General features: G+C 42.7%; 1 protein-coding gene across 4 annotated transcripts in view; it reads left to right on the plus strand.

Annotated features, from left to right (window-relative positions):
• The window catches only part of LOC109923069 (neuroligin-1-like), a 266531-nt gene that overhangs the window by 98458 nt on the left and 149775 nt on the right, over positions 1 to 18298 (plus strand). For 2 of the 4 annotated variants that reach the window (XM_048620221.1, XM_048620222.1), the window contains exon 3: positions 14416 to 14472. The exons of the other annotated variants lie outside the window; for them this stretch is intronic. In XM_048620221.1, the coding sequence (XP_048476178.1) occupies positions 14416 to 14472 (57 nt within the window). The remainder of the gene's footprint in view (positions 1 to 14415; positions 14473 to 18298) is intronic. 4 annotated transcript variants of the gene reach the window in all.

An 18298-nucleotide genomic window follows, 5' to 3' on the forward strand; every position in this document is an offset into this window, starting at 1 on the left:
GTCTACTTCCCTTTTTAAACAGTGGCGTCACATTTGCTGTTTTCCAACCTGCTGGGACTGCCCTAGAGTCCAGCAAATTTTGGAAAATTACCGCCAGTGCACCTGCTATTTCTCCCGCCATCTCCTTTAGTACCCTGGGATGCATTCCATCAGGGCCAGGAGACTTATCAATCAGCTCCATTAGCTTGCCCAACACTACTTCTTCCATAATTATGATTGTTTCCAGGTCTTCACCTACCTTCGTCTCTTTGTCAATTACTGGCATGTTATTAGTGTCCTCCACTGTGAAGACCGATACAAAATACCTGTTCAATGCCTCGGCCATTTCATCATATCCCATAACTAAATTCCCCTTCTCATGCTCTAAAGGGCCACTGTTTACTTTAGCCACTCTTTTTTGTTTTATATATTTATAGAAACTTTTCCTATCTGTCTTTATATTCTGTGCTAGTTTTTTCTCATGTTCTATCTTACTTTTCTTTATAGCTCTTTTTGTGGTTTTCTGTTGACCTTCAAAGTTTTCCCAATCTTCTAGTTTCATGCTGTTTTTGGCCACTTTGTATGCCTTCTCTTTCAATTTGATAGCTTCCCTTATTTCTTTAGACACGCATGGCAGATTACCCCTTTTCTTACAGTCCTTCCTTTTCATTGGAATATACTTTTGCTGAGCACTTTGAAAGATTGCTTTGAAAGTCCTCCACTGCTTGTCAACTGTCCCACCATAAAATCTTTGTTTCCAGTCTACTTTAGCCAAGTCCTCCCTCATTCTATTGTAGTTCCCCTTGTTCAAGCTATTCATGTATTCGTCGAGGTGTTTCTTGAATGCTGCTATTGTGTCTGCTTCCACCACCTCCTCTGGCAGTGCGTTCCAGGCACTCACCACCCTTTGTGTGAAAAACTTGCCTTGTACATCTCTTTTAAACTTTCCCCACTCCCCACCCCAATCCTTGAACCTGTGTCCCTTAGTAATTGATCCCTCCACACTGGGAAAAGCCTCATACTTTCTACTCTGTCCATGCCAATCACAATCTTATAAACTTCTATCAGATCGCCCCTTAACCTTTTGTGTTCCAGTGAAAACAAACCCAGTCTATCCAACCTTTCTTCATCGCTAAAACCCCCATACCAGCCAACATCCTGGTAAACCTTTTCTGTACCTTCTCCAAAGCATCCACATCCTTCTGTTAGTGTGGTGACCAGAACTGTACACAATATTCCAAGTGTGGCCCAACTAAAGTTCTATAAAGCTGCAGCATAACTTGCCTACCCTTATACTCAATGGCCCTTCCAATGAAGGCAAGCATACGATAGGTCTTTTTTACTACCTTATCTACTTGTGCTGCCACCCTCAGTGATATGTGGACCTGCACACCCAGATCTCTCTGCAAATCAATACTCCTAAGGGTTCTGCCATTCATTGTATAATTGTATAATTTTTCACCAGCACTTGACCTTCCAAAATGCATCACCTCACATTTGTCCAGATTAAATTCCATCTGCCATTTTTCTACCCTTGCCTCCAACTGATCTATATCCTGCTGTATCCTCTGACAATCCTGCTCACTGTCAGCAACTCCACCAAACCTTGCATCATCCACAAATTTACTAATTAGACCAGCCGCATTTTCTTCCAAATTATTTATGTAGACCATGAACAGCAGAGATCCCAGCACTGATCCCTGTGGAACACCACTAGTCACAACCTTCCATTCCAATAAACATTCTTCCACAGCTACCCTCTGTCTCCTATGACTAAGCCAGTTCTGCATCCATCTTGCCAGCTCACCCCTGATGCTATATAACTTCACCTTTACCATGCACGACCTTCCTCTGCCAAAACCCTGCTGTCTATTGCTAATAAGTCCATTTGCTTCTAAAAGCATATATATCTTGTCCCTGAGAATCTTTGAAAACAATTTCCCTACCACTAACGTGAGGCTCACTGGCCTGTAATTTCCTGGATTATTCCTGCTATCCTTCTTAAAGAATGGGACAGCATTGGCTGTTCTCCAGTCCTCTGGGACCTCACCTGTGGCCGAAGAGGATACAAAAATGTCTGCCAATGCTTCAATTTTTTTCTCTTGCCTCCCTCAATATTCTGGGATAGATCCCATCAGGACCTGGGGACTTATCTACCTTAATACTTTTTCACAATCCTCCTATCAACAATTTTTATGTCATCTGCAGTCTTACTAATTAAACCTTCCACATTCACATCCATGTTGTTAATGTACTTAACAAGTAGCAAGGGTTCCAGTGCCGAACGCTGTGGCACACAGGCTTCCAATCACAAAAACAACCCTGCACCACCCCACTTTGCCTCCTACTGGCAAGTCAATTTTGGATCCCAAATGCAGCTTGCCTGGGATCCCTTGGGCTCTTATCTTTTAAACCTACCTTCCAGGTGAGACATTGTCAAAGGCCTTACTGAAGTCCATGTAAACCACATGAACTGCACTACCATCATCAATATATTTAGTCACTTTTCAAAAACCTCAAATAAATTAGTCAGGATCTCCTTCTGATTTATCCATACTGACGATCCCTGACCAATCCCTGCCTTTCTGATCCTTAATTAGTCCTGTCCCTCAGAATTCTTTCCTATAATTTCCCTACCACTGACTTCAGACTAATTGGTTTGCAATTACCTGGCCTATCCTTACTGCCTTTCATGAACTAAGGAACAGCATTAGTTATCCTCCAGTCAGCTGGCACTTCACTTGTGGCCAGTGAAGTATTACATATATCCACCAGGGTCCCAGTAATCTCCTCCCTTGCCTCCAGTAGCAGCCAAGGATACATCTCATCATGCCCTGGGGATTTATGCACCTGCATGCCTGCTAAAACATCTAATACTCCTACTAATTAATCATAATGTGTCCTGAAACCTCACCATCCCAACTGAAATCCCAGTCTACTCCTGTGTCAATACAGATTTCGAACTTCACCCACGTCCACTGGTTCCATGCTCACTTTTGGTCACTACTAGATATCACTCTTGCCCTGGTAATCTTCTTGCTCTGAATATTCTTATAGAAAACCTTGTGGTTTTTCTTGATCCCATCTGTCAAAGATACTTTGTGCCCCTCCAACCTCCTAATTTCCTCTTTAAGCAATCTCCTACATTCTCAAGGGCCTCCCCTGTTTTTAATACTCTATTTGACATATGCGTCCTTCCTTTTCTTTATCAGACTCAAAACATCCCTTGACATCCAAGGTTCCCTTCACTCTTAAAGGAAAATGCTGGCTCTGAGTTCTCATTATACTACTTTTAAAAGATTCCCACTTTCCAAATGTAAACTCTGCTGCAAGTAGCTGCTCCCAGTCTATGTTTGCCAGATCCTGTGTAAAGATATTAAAATCGGCCTTCCCTCAATTTAGACAATTCTGCACTGTCCTTAACCCTTCCATAATGACTTTGAAACTTGCAGAGTTATGGTCACTATTCCCAAAATACTCTCGTCCATTGTAACTTCATCCACTTGACCAGCTTCATTACCCAGGATTAGGTATGCCCTGTCTCTAGTGGAACTATTTATATACTGGCATAAAAAGCTTTCCTGGATGCACTTTAACAATTCCACCCCATCTAATCCTTTCACATTAAGGCGATTGTAGTTAATGTTAGCAAAGTTGAAGACCTCTACAATTCTAAGCCCGTTTCTCTCACATCTTTCTATAATTTTCCTACATATCTGCTCCTCTATCTCCCTCTGACTGTTGGGAGGCCTGCAGTATAATCCCAGCAAACTAATCACCCTTCTTTTATTTCTAATATGGCCAGGTGGCCTCATTTGAAGACACTTCTAGGACATCCTCTTTCATTCCTGCATCCTGTCCTGCCTTCAACCATGTCTCAGTGAGTGCAACAGTACCATATTCACATGTGCTGATTAATGCTGTAAGTTCCATGGAACTAGTAAGATGGAATCTTACTAGTTAATAAGTCTCCACTGAGCTTGATCGCTGAATTCAGAGTCCAGAATGTTCACTGTTACACAATGGAACACAGGGCTTAGAGAGGCGTGCTTCCACGTTTGGGTAACCCTTTTGTTCACCTCACAATGCTCTATTCTCCCCACTCTCCTGCCCCCATTCCTGCCTCATAGTCCAGGGCCGCCTACGTGACTGTTAATTTGCTTCTCATATAGTCAAAGTATTTTTACAGCACAGAAAGAGGCCTTTTGATTCATCTACACAACTTAACATGCTTTTCATAGAGTTTTTTTAATAGCACAGAAAGAGTTCCTTCAGCCCATCATGTTCCCACTAGACATCAAATATGCATCCATTCTAATCCCATTTTCCAGCACTTGGCCCATAGCCTTCTCAGTTTTCCCAACTCTCATATGTACTTCCCACCACATTTACAATAATAATAGGCACATGGAAACAGGCTATTTGGCCTTTCGTAGCCCTGCTCATTTTTACTCCCTCATTCCTTCTCCCACCAGATCTTTCTCCGTAACCCTACAAATCTTTCCTTTTGAAATTGGTTTCCCTTTTGAAATTGTTTCAGAAATAGTAGGAACTGCAGATGCTGGAGAATCTGAGATAGCAAGGTGTAGAGCTGGATGAACACAGCAGGCCAAGCAGCATCAGAGGAGCAGGAAAGCTGACGTTTCGGGCCTAGACCCTTCTTCAGAAATGGAACATAGAAGTTTATAAAAGAATGAGGTGTATAAAAAAAATTAGAGTTGTTATCTTTCCCCTAGGATGGGGGGATTTCAAGACTAGGGAGCACATTCTTAAACTGTGAGGAGAGAGATTTAAAAAGATATGGGGTCAAATTTTTTACTCAGAGGATGGTTTGCGTGTGGAATGAACTTCCTGAGGAAGTGATGGACGTGGGTACAATTACAACATTTAAAAGACATTTAGATAAGTACGTGAACAGGAAAGGTTTGGAGGGAAAAGGGCCAGGAGTAGGCAGATGGGACTAGTTTGGTTTGGGATTATGTTCAGCATGGACTTGTTTGTTCGAAGGGCCTGTTTCTGAATTGTATAACTTTATGACTCTGAGAATGAGCAGGAATAAATGCATTTAGTTTTGTTATGTCAACTGTCACGATTTAGCTGCAGGCACTACCCATTGGGTAGCTGCACAGAGCTTTTTTTATGTCTCTTCCAACTCTGTCTCAGACTTGAAGATAAAACCTCGCCTTCAACAGATGATTTTGACAAATCCCACATTATACTCAACACGTATTTTCCTTTTACATGTGCTGTCCCTGGATGGCAGGGGAATAACCTTTTGGAGAATCATTGGTCAAGTGTCTCATATCTTCTGTTGCATTTTCAAGAGTCAGTGTTTGTTAGCACAGGAAATGACACAATTTTTCAACAATCTATTCCTTGTGAACTGCTGAAACAGATGACGGTTTTATCCCAGGTTTTTGTCTTATACTCATTGGGACATTTGCAAGAACACCAACATAAAGGTGAACAACATGTTGTTCCCATGCAATGTAAAAATGTTGTTTCACCTGTATTGGCATTCTTGTAAATTGTCCTGATAAGAGCAAGGTGAAAGACTTCGACAAAACATGCCTTTTTGTGGCAATAATCATGCTCCATACTACCAAGTGATAATTGGTTTATATCATAAATATGTCAGAAAGCAGGAGTGAAGATCATTTCTTGTTGATTTAGAACAGAAAGCAGGAATTTATAAGCAGCTGACAACCTAAACCATGCATATCAAGTTTTACTTGAGCCCAGAGTGTTTCCAGCCAAAAATGTCGACAGAGAAAAAGTTAGTTCACAGTTAAACATCAGGCAGAATGCTCAATGAATGTGCAGAATTGTGGTATCATATAGTACTGGCAGAGGCCATTTGGCCCATCATGCTTGACTTAGGTAGTGCTACCCAAATAGATCCACTCCAGCCCATTTCCATGTAAGATTTGTTGCAGTCAAGTATTTTTGGACTTCCCACACCCCACCCTTTGACACTTCCTATTGAATCTGCTTCCCCTGTTCTCTGAGGTCTTCCATTCTAGATCACACCAATATAGCCCTTATGTTACCTATATCCCTTTTCCCAGTTGTCTGAAATCTATGCTCTTCTGGTTGTTGACGTTAAATGGTTACAGTACTAAAGAAAGCCATTCAGCCCACCAAGTCTGTGCGGAGTAGGCCGTAAGGCCTATAATACCTGCCCTACCTTCCAACATAATCACAACAGATCCTTTATCTTTTCCCCATACCCCTCAACACCATTACCTTTTAGAAATCTGTGTGTGTTTTTTTTCTTGAATATGCTCAGTGATGTGGCCTGCACAGCTTTCTGTAGTAGAAAATTCTGCAGGTTCGCTGACCCCCAAGTGAAGAAATGTTTCTTCATCTCGGGTCAAAATGGCCTACAGTGAATACTGAGATTGTGACCCCTGGTTTTTACCAGGGGAAGCATCATCCCTGCGTCCAGCAAATTTTGTCAAAGATTTGTTCTAGTCAAGTGTTTCTACATGCCCCCTTCTGACAGTCCTTATTGAATCTACTTCCACTGCCACCTTAGGCAGTGGATTCCAGATCACAACAGCTCTCTGAATTCAAATGTCGTCCTAATGTTATCTCAGACCGTTCTCCCAATTGTCTCAAATCTTGCCCTTTTGGTCTGTCCAGCCCTGTTAGAATTTGATATAGTTCAATCAGATCCCCTCGCAACCTTCTAAACTCTGGTGAATACAATCCCTCCTCATACAACAGTCCTGCCATCCCAGGAATCAGTCTGGTGACCCTTCGTTGTTCACCTTCTGTGGCAAATATGTCTTCTGTTGGTAAGGAGACCAAAATTGCACATAATACGTCAGGTGTAGTCTCACCAAGGTGCTATACAGCTGCATGATTCTCATGATTTTGATCAAATGACCACCACCACCACCAAGCTTAGTCATTCTCAGTCCTTCTGAGCTATTCCATCACCACTGGGATATTTCTGGTAAATCTTCTCTGCACTGTTTCCAAGGTCCTTGATCTCTTCCCTATCAGCAATGCTCATAATTGAACACAAAACTGTACTTGCTTATGATCACATGAATTAGAAGCAAGAGTAGCCTATTCAGACCCTTGAGTCTATTCTGCCATTCAATAAAACCACATCTGATCTGATTGTGGCTTTAACTTCACATTTCCACCTACCCCAGATACCCTTCTTTCTCTGATGTCAGTCATAAATCGATCTACCTATCTCCTTGAAAATACTCACCGGCTGTCCCTGCCCTGTTCTCTGGGGAAGTTAGTTCCAAAGACTCACTGCTGTCTGAGGGTAAAAATTCTCCTCATCTCTGTCTTGAATGGATGACCCTTTATATTGAAATGGTGCCCCCCAATTCTGTAGTTAAGCGAGCATCATACCTCTGTGTAGTGATTGTAACGAGGTCAGCCAGGTAGACCTCATAGAATGTGAGTTCCCTCATTGGAGCTGTTAAGGGGAGACAATTGCTTAGTAGTATTATCATTGGACTGCTAATCCAGAGACCCAAGCAATATTCTGGAGACCCGGGTTCAAATCCCGCCATGGTAGATAGTGGATTTTAAATTCATGAAACAATGTCTGTATTATAAAGTATAATGATGACCATGAATCCATGGTGGATTTGCAGTAAAACCCATCTGGTTCACTAATATCCTTTAGGGAAGGAAACTGCCATTCTTACCTAGGTCTGGCCTACATGTGATTCCAGACCTACAGCAAAGTTGACTTTTAACTGCCCTTTGGGCCATTAGGGATGGGCAATAAATGCTGCCTAGCTAGTGACACCCTCATCTCATGAATGAATAAAAAAAGAACCTGGTCCAATCAGGGAGCTCTGGGTGACAGATAACAACAGGGCTGCCACTCTGAGAATTGGCTCTGAGGGAGCTGGATCAGCGTCAAGGACTCTTCACGTGTAAATAAAGGGTGACTTGGTGACAGGATATTGGCCTCTATGGTGACGCTAGAAAAGCATGCTCTTGAAGATATTTGCACACAACAGTTGTCTTTGAGTTCATAAAATCATAGAATCCCTTCAGTGTGGAACTAGGCCATTTGTCCCAATGATTCCATATTGACACTCCAAAGAACATCTCACCCATACCCACACCCCCACCCTGTCCCTGTAACTCTGCATTTACCATGGTTAGTTCATCTAGCCTGCACATCCCTGGATACAATGAGCAATTTAGCATGGCCTATCGACCTAATCTGCATATCTTTACATTTATGACATCATGCCATTATTTTGAAAGCTTGACTCATTTGGTTGTACCATCAAAGACTGGGCCCAGTATGTGGAAAGAATGCGGGGTTTTTTGGGCAAATGACATTGGGGTAGTTTAAAGTAACAAGTAATTCTCTTGACAGCTTGCGGACCTGTAGCTTTTTTGATTAGTAGGAGCCTAGATTTTCTTGAGGCACCAGATACTAATATCTTTCAAGAGTTGATGGATTTAGTTGAGGAATGTTATGACCTGTAATTCTGAGATTCTGTCAGTTTTACTTGGCAATTTGAGAACCAGGGGAATCCGTATTGAGATTTTTGACTAGGTTAAGTTGATTGGCAGAGGCATCTGACTTTGGTTTAACCCTTAATGAGACGCTGAGAGACTGTTTGGTATGTGGGATTAATGATGTCATAAAAGCACCAACCAAAAATGAAACCTAACTGGACTTCAAACAGGCACTAAAACTGGCTTTATCATTTGAAAGTGGAGCATGTGAGTTGCAGGTTGTTCTGTTGGAAGTGGACACCCACACCAGTCTGACTGAGCTTGGGGAACACCACTTGAGTGAAGGCTGTTGCATAGCTTCACCCAGGATATATCCTGAACAGAAGGGCTCTAGGTCAGCCCACAGCAAAACCCCAAATCAAAGCCAAGCTTTGGCCAAATGGTTAAAATTTTCTTCAGGATCCAGGCTGGCAAGCCATTGTAAGATGCTGCCAGTACATGGACTTGAGACAACAAAAGACTCCCACAGGACCTAAATTGAGTAAGGTAACTCGTGGGCCGGTATCCAAGAGAGTGCATCTGGTTTCGAACAGTTAAATTGCTTAGCAACATCCAAATCAGAACCAATCAAAATAAAGGTCTAGTTAAATGGTCACCCAGTTCTAATGGAAGTCGATATTGTCATGGCCATTAAACACTGAGAATCTGTGCCAGGGAACCTCTATACATGAAGGGTACAACTTTGGTTCTGGTCTCTTATGAGAAGCAGCTGGTTCAGTTACCACTGATTGTAGTAAAGGGCTCAGGCCCAAGCTTGATGGGGTAAAATTTGCTGAGAAAGATTCACCTAGATTGGCTCAACATTTTTCAATTAGAAAATAGCTGCCTGAGTGAAGTCCTAATTAAATACCTAGAGTTTTCAGGAAGATCTAGGCACTATCACAGGAGCCAAGGCCACCTTGCATGTTGACCAGGAAGCAAATCCACGATTCTGCAAAGCCTGCCAGTGTCATTTGCCTTATGTGCAAAAGTAGAGGCAGAAATCAGAAGGTTGGAAAGTGAAGGAATCATCAACCAATCCAGTTTGCAGAATGGGAAGCACCAGTCATATAAATTGTGAAGCCCAATGGGTGGTTCGCATTTGTGTCTATCTTAAACCAATGGTAATCTGCTTTTTCAGCTGGATAAATACCCAATGTATCACAAAGAGGATTTATATGCAAAACTGGCAGGGAAGCTGGACATGAGCCATACATACTTGCAATTGGAGTTAGATGAGGATTTCAAGGAGCATGCTACAATTAATACCCATAATGATTTGTACCAATATACGAGACTACCACTTGGGGTGTTGTCAGCCTGTACCATTTTTCAGCAGTTGATAGAGAACATTTTACAAGGTCTACCCCAATTTGCCATTTATCTAGATGACGTTAATAACAGGGAAGATCAAAAAGGAGAACTTCGAGAACTTGGGCATAGTCCTCAGACATTTCTCCCAGGCAGGCATATGGCTTAGAAGGGAAACCTATGTGTTCCAGGCACCCCAAGGGACCTACTTGGGCTGCAGAGTTGACAAGACTGGGTTACACCCATTGGAAGATAAAGTGAGGGCGATCAAAGGTACCCTGGCTCCCACATCTGTACTAGAGCTTAGGTCTTCCCTTGGGCTGATGGGGTCAGCCTTAGAAATGATTATGTAGCCAAGTGATAGCTTTCACGGAAGTGAAGAAACAACTGTCATCCTCTAAGGTGTTGGCCCACTGTGTTCCCAGATGAGATCTGCTATTGACATGCAGTGCCTCCTTGTATGGCATCAGGGTAATATTAGTTCATTGGTGGCCCATTGGAGAGGAAAGCCTAACAGCATTTGCATCCAGGACTTTGGCTAATGCAGAGCATATATACGTCCAGATAGAGAAGGAAGGTTTAGTGGTCATATTTGGAGTCAGGAAGTTCCAGCAATACCTTTATGAACATAAATTTGTAATAATAACAGACCACAAACCCATGCTAGGTCTACTTAACGAGGACAAAGCAGTTCCACCTTTAGTTTCAGGCAGTACCAGTGGTGGGCTGTAATACTAAGTGTGTATAATTACAAGTTGGAACACCATCTGGGAGGCCAAGTAGCAAATGCCGATGCATTAAGCTGCCTCCTGCTGGTAGAAACACCTGTGGTGGTACTGCCACTGCAAGAGACCATAATGTTTTTAAATTTTCTGGACACGCTTCCAGTCATATCTGACAATATCAGACTTTGGATGCAGAAAGATCCAGTCCTGGCAAAACTGAAACAACCGGTGGTGATGGAGAAATCCAAAGGGCCATCGTAACTAAAATTGAAACGTTTTTGGACCTGGAGAGACCAGATCAGAGTAGAGAATGGCATATTATTAAGGAGAGCAAGAGTGATTGTCCCAAACAAAAGTTGCCACCAGATACTCGCTGAACTATACCAGGGTCATCCAGGGGTTTCCAAAATGAAGATGTTGGTAAGAAGTTATGTCTGGCAGCCAGGATTGGATGCAGACATAGCCATGTTGGTGCGCAGTGCCCAGAGTACAAGCAAGGACAAAAATTACTGCCAGCAGCTCCCCCATACTCCTGTGAATTGCTGGATAAACCCTGAATTCAGTTACATATTGACTTTGCGGTCCTTTCATGTGCTCAATGTTCTTTGTCACTGTGGATGCCCACTGAAAATGGCTGAACATGCACAGAGTTCATTTGTCAAACACAGGGAGGATGATAGGAAAACTGCACATGTCTTTTGTAATACAAGGGCTCTCAGAAGTGTTGGTCACAGATAATGGACCCTCATTTATCAGCAGAGATTTTGTGTGTTTCTTAAAGTTGAATGGTATTCCACATATAAGGACAGTTCCATATTATCCATCATCCAATGGTCTGGCAGAAAGAACAGTCCAAACTTTGAAGACAGGCTTAAAGAAACAGCCTATAGCTTCACTCAGTGCCAAGCTGTCCCAGCTCCTATTTGATTATAGGACCACCCCTCGTGCAACAGTAGGGATAACTCCAGCAGGGGCACTGATGGGGAGAAGACTCTGCAGCAGGTTAAATCTGATCTTCCTGGTTGTTTTGGGACGGTGGGTGGAGGGGGGTGGATGGTGGTTGTGGGGGTGTTAACTGGCATCAGGAACACCAGGAACTCAAGACTCCCCTAAGCAAGAGAGTTTACTTCAGAGGATGAAGTTTGGTGTAGGAACTGTGGCAATGGCCCTGTATCGATAAGAGGCACGGTCAACGCGAGGTTAGGTCCGGGGTGTATAAGGTTCAGGTAGGTTCAATTATCCTGAGCAAGCACAAGGATCATATGAAAGCTGCAAACTCGCAAATGGTGTGGGAGCAAAACGTGCCCGGCTCCTTGACAACCTTTCCGACTGTTCTGGAACCCATGGGTTCTCCCTTTCCATCAAACATTGAAGATACCTCGGAATCTGAGATGGACATGGCAGATATCGCTGCTTCAACACCTTTGCCACCTGAAGGAGAGAATGAATTTTTTTTGTGAGACGTTCTGGGTACAAAAGGTGAGCTACTGTGCATTACATGCTGCCTGTATCCAAGGCAGAGTTGGTGGAACCTGACCCGGTGATAAAACGCTCCAGGATGAGCTACAAAATAAAGAACCGACCTATGCCCTCGGACTCAGAGTGGGGGGATGTAGTGAGTGTACTGAGGTCAGCCAGGTGGAGCTCATAGAATATGAGTTTCCTGATTGGGGCTGTTAATCTGGTTCAATCAGGGAGCCATGGCTGACAGATAAGAACAGAACTGTCAGAGACCCTGTTCACTCTGAGAGCTGGCTTTGAGGGAGCTGGATCAGTGTCAAGGATTCTCCGCATGTAAATAAAGGGTGACTTGATAATGGGATACTGGCCACTGTGGAGTTATTTCACTTTAGACCAGGGTTTCCAAACTGTGGGTCGCAAACCAAAATGGAGTCAGGATGGGTAAAGGTTCAGGAAGAACTCCCCTTTCCGCAAACAGGTTGGATGCCAAGGCCAAATCAATGGTTTATAACAGGTTTGGCATAATCCCCTTGCTTTTGGACTCAATGTCATGCTTTATGAAGCCAGTGGCTTTATTGGCTTTTTTGTCGATTGACCATCTTCATGGATTTGTGTGAATATACCTGTATCCACACCACCCCTTCCCCAACCCACACCCTAGTGCCACCCACACCCTTGTACATGTTTATGTTAATTTTTCTGTCTTAAATGTGTCACTCTGCACTTCTAGTCTCAAAAATAGCTGTTTCTCCTGCTTCCTGTCCCCCTCGTAAATCCCATTTTCATGCTATCAACCATTCTTCTAATTCCGCTGGCCTTAACTTTTCTAAAATGACCTTCATGTAGTATTTGTTGCAAAAGTCCATACACACAACATCAACCACAGTGTTCTCAACACTAATTTACATATCTATGAGGACAAACCATGCATCTCATAAGTTCGACAATGAAGCAGTGGATTCTCTGGCTTACTGAGATAAGAGACTCACTTGTGTTACTTAAACTCAACACCAAATCAAACAGAAACAGTGCATCATCAGTAGATACTTGAAGTATTGTCCAGCTTTACAATATTCCAGTCAGGAGTTCACCAAATGTTGATAACTAAATAAGTGGGATAAAGCATTCTCATAATAGATAAATGACCCTTGACATCAGTCTAGCCAGCTTTGAAGCCTCAGTCAAAATTGGTAATCAGTTGGCCTCCCTACAAATTGGCAATTGGTCAGTTACATATTAGTGTCCTGGTAGAATAGTTTCTTCATCCTTTGCCCTGATCACCATATATTCTGAAGTTAAAAAATGAATTCTTTAGCTGGTTTGTTATCAAAGTCCTTTGAAGTCAGGCCAGGGTCTACCTAGAATTAGAGCAGGAGAGATTTCTCTTTGTCCTCTGGCCCTGAGTAGGATCCCAATCTCTTCCAACAAGCTCAGGCTCCACTGAGTACCTCAGAGGGTGTCTTTGCTCAGGGTAGTCCTGGCGATGAATGTCTGAGGCTGTCCGTTAAAGCAGGCACACGGAGATGGGGCTTGGCTTATCTACGCTTTATTCACAATTGCTCAGTTTCCTTTTCTGTTGCATTATTTGAAGATGATAAGTTTTATTTGGAACCCCAATCCCATGCCCTGACCCCCCTACCTCTTTGATCTTTTATCATATTATTGGTGCCCACAAGAATGGGATACTTGTCAAGTGACTGTGGCAATGTATTGAGGCGAGCAGGCCCTGAAGCCTTAATCTACAAGCCACTGAGTAGCAGCATTGACCCTATGACGCAAATGGCTGCCCAGGGTCAGTGAGGAGTTTTCTTCTTTTTTTGAGTTTTGATCTTTTATGAAAAAAGCTTTTCTTTCAAATGTTTATCGGTAATGTGCACCTCTAACATGGATCCAAAACACTTCGACAGCCCCTGGGAAGAGAGGCCAAGAGCCAACAGAAACCAAACCATTATTAAGAGCCAGAATGACAAACATTGACTTTTGAAATATTTTTGAGTGGGTTCAAGGGAAAAAAATCCAAGATTTCAAAAATTCCAAGATTTCATATTTGTGAGAAGAAAAATCTTGATGTGACTGAATTCTTGAGAAAATGCATATGAAGTCGGTTGACCTTCTTGTCAATCCAGTTTTCTCTTTTTTTGTGTTTGCGGGGAGTGGGGGGAGGGGTGGGATGTGAACTTTGTTCTTTTTGAATTGTCTAACTTTTTTTATTCTCTCTCTTGCTCAAATTGACTTTAAAACAGAAGTGTCTTGCCTTGTGTGTTTTGATGCTTGTCTTTTTTTTCTTATGTAGAGAACAAATTGAATCATCTTCTTAGGTTTTTTGTGCAATCAATTCTTGACTGTATCTTTTTTTTAAAAAAAGAACAAATGATTGAGAAAAAAAGCACAAAATGTTGTTTTTTGAAATCTCTTTTTCTCTCCTCCCGTTTTTTTCTGGTCCTAGGTCCACTCACAAAAAAATCAGATGATAACGACGCATTTGGCAGTCTTGAAGATGAAGGTATTTTTTTCCAATGCATGTTAACAATTCCCTCCCACCCCAACCCCACGACCCTCTTTCGAATTTTTTCTTTTTTTTAGAAAAAGACAAAATAAAATCTTTTATTTCCAAAGCTTCTTCCTTTTTTTTTAACATCTTCGAAACTTTTTGCACTCTCTTTCAATGTGCTTTTTTGTTCTTTTCAGTAGTTTTTTTTTGTGTATATATATATATATATATATAAAAATACGGTTGTTTTCATGTTCTGTAAGCTTTTGAGAGCGGCATTTTGCAAGAAAATTGTTCCTTTTAAAATTTTGTAAGAACGAAATGCAGAAATTAAATCGATTGATGGTTGAACCTGGTCTGCCGTCTTGCTCCCATGACCTGTTTGATGAACTGTTTTTGGTGATAGTGGTTATATAATCATTGTTTGTCCTTTTGTTTTGTTTTGAGTGTGCATTTGGGTGTGAGTGTGTATGTGTGTACGCATGTGTGTCTCACCTTCTGGTGTATTGATGAAAAGTACTGGTTATTAAGTGACTAGAACTCACAGTGGGTTTCGACCATTCCTAATGCCTTCTCCTCCTATGACTCCTGATCGTCATCGTCTGTGACTAAGCTCTGAAACTGCACAGTGGTTAGCACTGCTGCCTCAAATTGCCAGGGACCTGGATTCAATTTCACCCTCTGACGACTGTGTGGTTTGCACATTCTCCCTGTCTCTGCATGGGTTTCCTCCAGGTGTTCCAGTTACCTCCCATGGTCCAAAGATGTGCAGGTTAGGTGGATTTGCCATGGGAAATGCAGGGTAGGTCTGTGTATGCTCTTCTGAGGGTTGGCATGGACTTGGTGGGCCGAATGGTCTGCTTCCACACTGTAGGGATTCTATGATTCCATGATACATGTCCATCTGTAACCCAGACATTAGATGGTGTGAGGATTTGACACGTCGGTGGCTCTGGACTCTAATTCAGTGTGTCTAACTGCCCTTTGCAGCCTTGGGAAGAGATCTCTTCAGTCACGCGGAGGTGTTTTGTGTCTTGGCCCCAGTGAGCGCTCCTCCCCAACCATTAACATCTTTGCTGCACTCCATGTGCTGAAGTGGGGAGCGCTCCACTGCTGGTAAGCACCTGCCAGGTCTTGCCTGAACTCCAGGTGCTGGCCTGTAACAGAATCACACCAGCATTTTGGCACAGAAGGCGGCCACTTGGGACCAGTTGTCCTGTTGTTCCTCTGAAACAGACCCTGATGTGATTCCAGCTGTTCCCAGGTCATAGGTTGCATGGTTTGCTGGGGGCTTCAAAGGGCATCTGAGGCAGTGACTATAAACCTAGATTAAAACAGCACAAAACTTCATCAGTCTGATTCCAGATTACTGCTCCTAATCTCTCCAAATCTCTGCTTGAGATCACTCCAAATTTCTGCTTGTGAGCCACCAGATTTTATTCCTGATCACCCCAGACCTCTGTTGCTGATTGTTTCACATCCATGTTACCCTTCGCTGCAGATCTATGCTCCTGCTCACTCTGGATCTGTGCTCCAGAACTCTGCTGTTGACCGCTTCAGATCTGTGCTCTTCACCACTCCAGATCTGTGATCCTCTACACTCTGACTACTCCATATTTTGCTTCTCACCACTCTCGATCTCTGTCTGAAGATGCCACCATAGATCTGGATACCTTGTAGAGGAGAAGAGTCATACAAGATTTGAAACATTAACTCTGTCTTTTTCTCCACGGTCATTGCCAAACCTGCTGAGCTTCTCCAGCACTTTGTTTCATTCTAGACCCCTGTTCCTATTCACTCCAGATCTATGTTTTCCATCTCTTGGTCCTCTGTCCCAAAACATTCATGATCTCTATTCCTGACCATTCCAGATCTGTACTTCTGTTCAGTCCCGATCTCTGATCCTGATGACTCAACCTCTTTGTTCCTGGCCATACCATCTGTTTCCAAACTCTCGGGATCTCTGTACCTACCCTCTCAGGTCTGTTCCTGATCATCCTGGATCTCTGCCCTCAGTATCTCCAAATCTTTGTGGCCCTTCACTCCAGATCTGTTGTTGATCACTCTCAAACCACTGATTCTGGCTGACTATCTACTAATCGATGTAGGAGGGCACTTTATGGTCCAATCATAATCTCTCTGAACCCTGGAATCTGCCCAATTGAAAGTTGTCTTTGTGTATCAATTAATGGTGACTACAGCTGTCTGCTTGTAGCTTTAACAGCTGTCGAAGATGGAACTGGTCCCTTATTGTTCCGAAGAAGCAGAATCTGGTGAATGGGACCTAATTAGTCTCAACTGTTAACATTGTCATTAAACAGGGACTGCTCATTCTGGTTCCATCTCTATTTATGATTCTGTCTACATCCCAATCCCAGTTTTCACTCTGCTCCTGCCTCCTGCTCCATAGGATGGTTGATGTCCCCATCCTCCAGTTGCAGTGATCCATTACCTTTCCCCACTTTTTTTTGATTTGTCAATGCTTGAGTAGCTGGACAGAGCACCATTACTTGTCCAATCTTGATCTTTTCTAGTAGTTGATCCAAGCCTCCAGTATTGTCCTGAAAATAAAAAAAAATTGCTGGAAATCACAGTGGATCAGGCAGCATCTGTGGAGAGAGAGAGCAAGCTGAAGCTCCGTGCCTAGATGACTCTTCATCAGAGTCTTCATCTGATGAAGAGTCATCTATACTTGAAACGTTAGCTTGCTGTCTCTCCCTGGATGCTGCCTGATCTGCTGTGATTTGCAGCAATTATTTTCATTACAGCTTCCAGCATCTGCAGTAATTTGCTCCTCCAGTATTGTCCAACACAAATCTCTATTATTGACAACTCCTGATCTCTATTACTGGCCAATCAACATCTCTTTCCGTGCCTTATTTCATACAAACAGTCAAAATAGGAGCAGGTTTTGCCATTCAGCCCCTTAAGCCTGTTTGACTGAATGCGTCATCCAATACAGATCTCTGTTACTGAGCTCTTTGTTCTTGATATCTGTAAGTGGACACTGTATATCCTGCTTGTCAACTCCAGAACGCAATTTCAGATCCATTGCCTGGGTAGCCGAGGTCCATGTTTTCCACTCCCTTGCTCACTATTTAGGGAGTTCCAAAGACTCACAACCCTCTGAGACAAGAAATTCCTCCTCACCTTAGTCTCAAATTGATGCCCCTTTCTTCTGAGACTGTAAGAACTTCTTATACAAAAAATATGGTAGCAGTCTGGGGACTCTTTTCCACAAATGGCAACATATGCTGGATCAGTTATTAATTTTAAATCTGAGGTAGATAAATATTTGTTGAGCAAAGATATGAAGAGATATGGGCCAAAGGTAGGAATATGGATTTAGATCACAAATCAACTATGATCTCATTGAATGGTGGAACATGTTCAAAGGGCTGAAGGGCCTACTCCTGTTCCTATGGTCCTAAATGGGATTTTCCAACAATCGATGACAGTTTCATGGCCACTATTCAACTTTTAATTCCAGATTTTCCACATGAATTCAAATTCCACCTTGGTAGGATTGAAAGCCGGGACTCCAGAATATGATCTTATCTGGGTTAAAAGTTTAGCTATAATTCCATGAGACAATTGCCTCTCCATTATGAATGCCCTGTTCTTGTCACCTAGAGCTGTAGGGGCAGAGTCCTGGGGTATATTTAATGCTGAGATAGATAGGTGGATTCTTGATCAGTTGGGGAATCAAGGGTTACAAGGAAAACACAGGAAAATGAGGAAGGGTCACCGGACCCAAAACATTAACTCTGATTTTTTCTTCACAGACCTGCTGAGCTTTTCCACCAACTTCTGTTTTTGTGTTATGACAGGAAATGAG

This window comes from Rhincodon typus, chromosome 45 (genome assembly GCF_021869965.1).
Source record: "Rhincodon typus isolate 14 chromosome 45, sRhiTyp1.1, whole genome shotgun sequence".
Classification (NCBI taxonomy): domain Eukaryota; kingdom Metazoa; phylum Chordata; class Chondrichthyes; order Orectolobiformes; family Rhincodontidae; genus Rhincodon; species Rhincodon typus.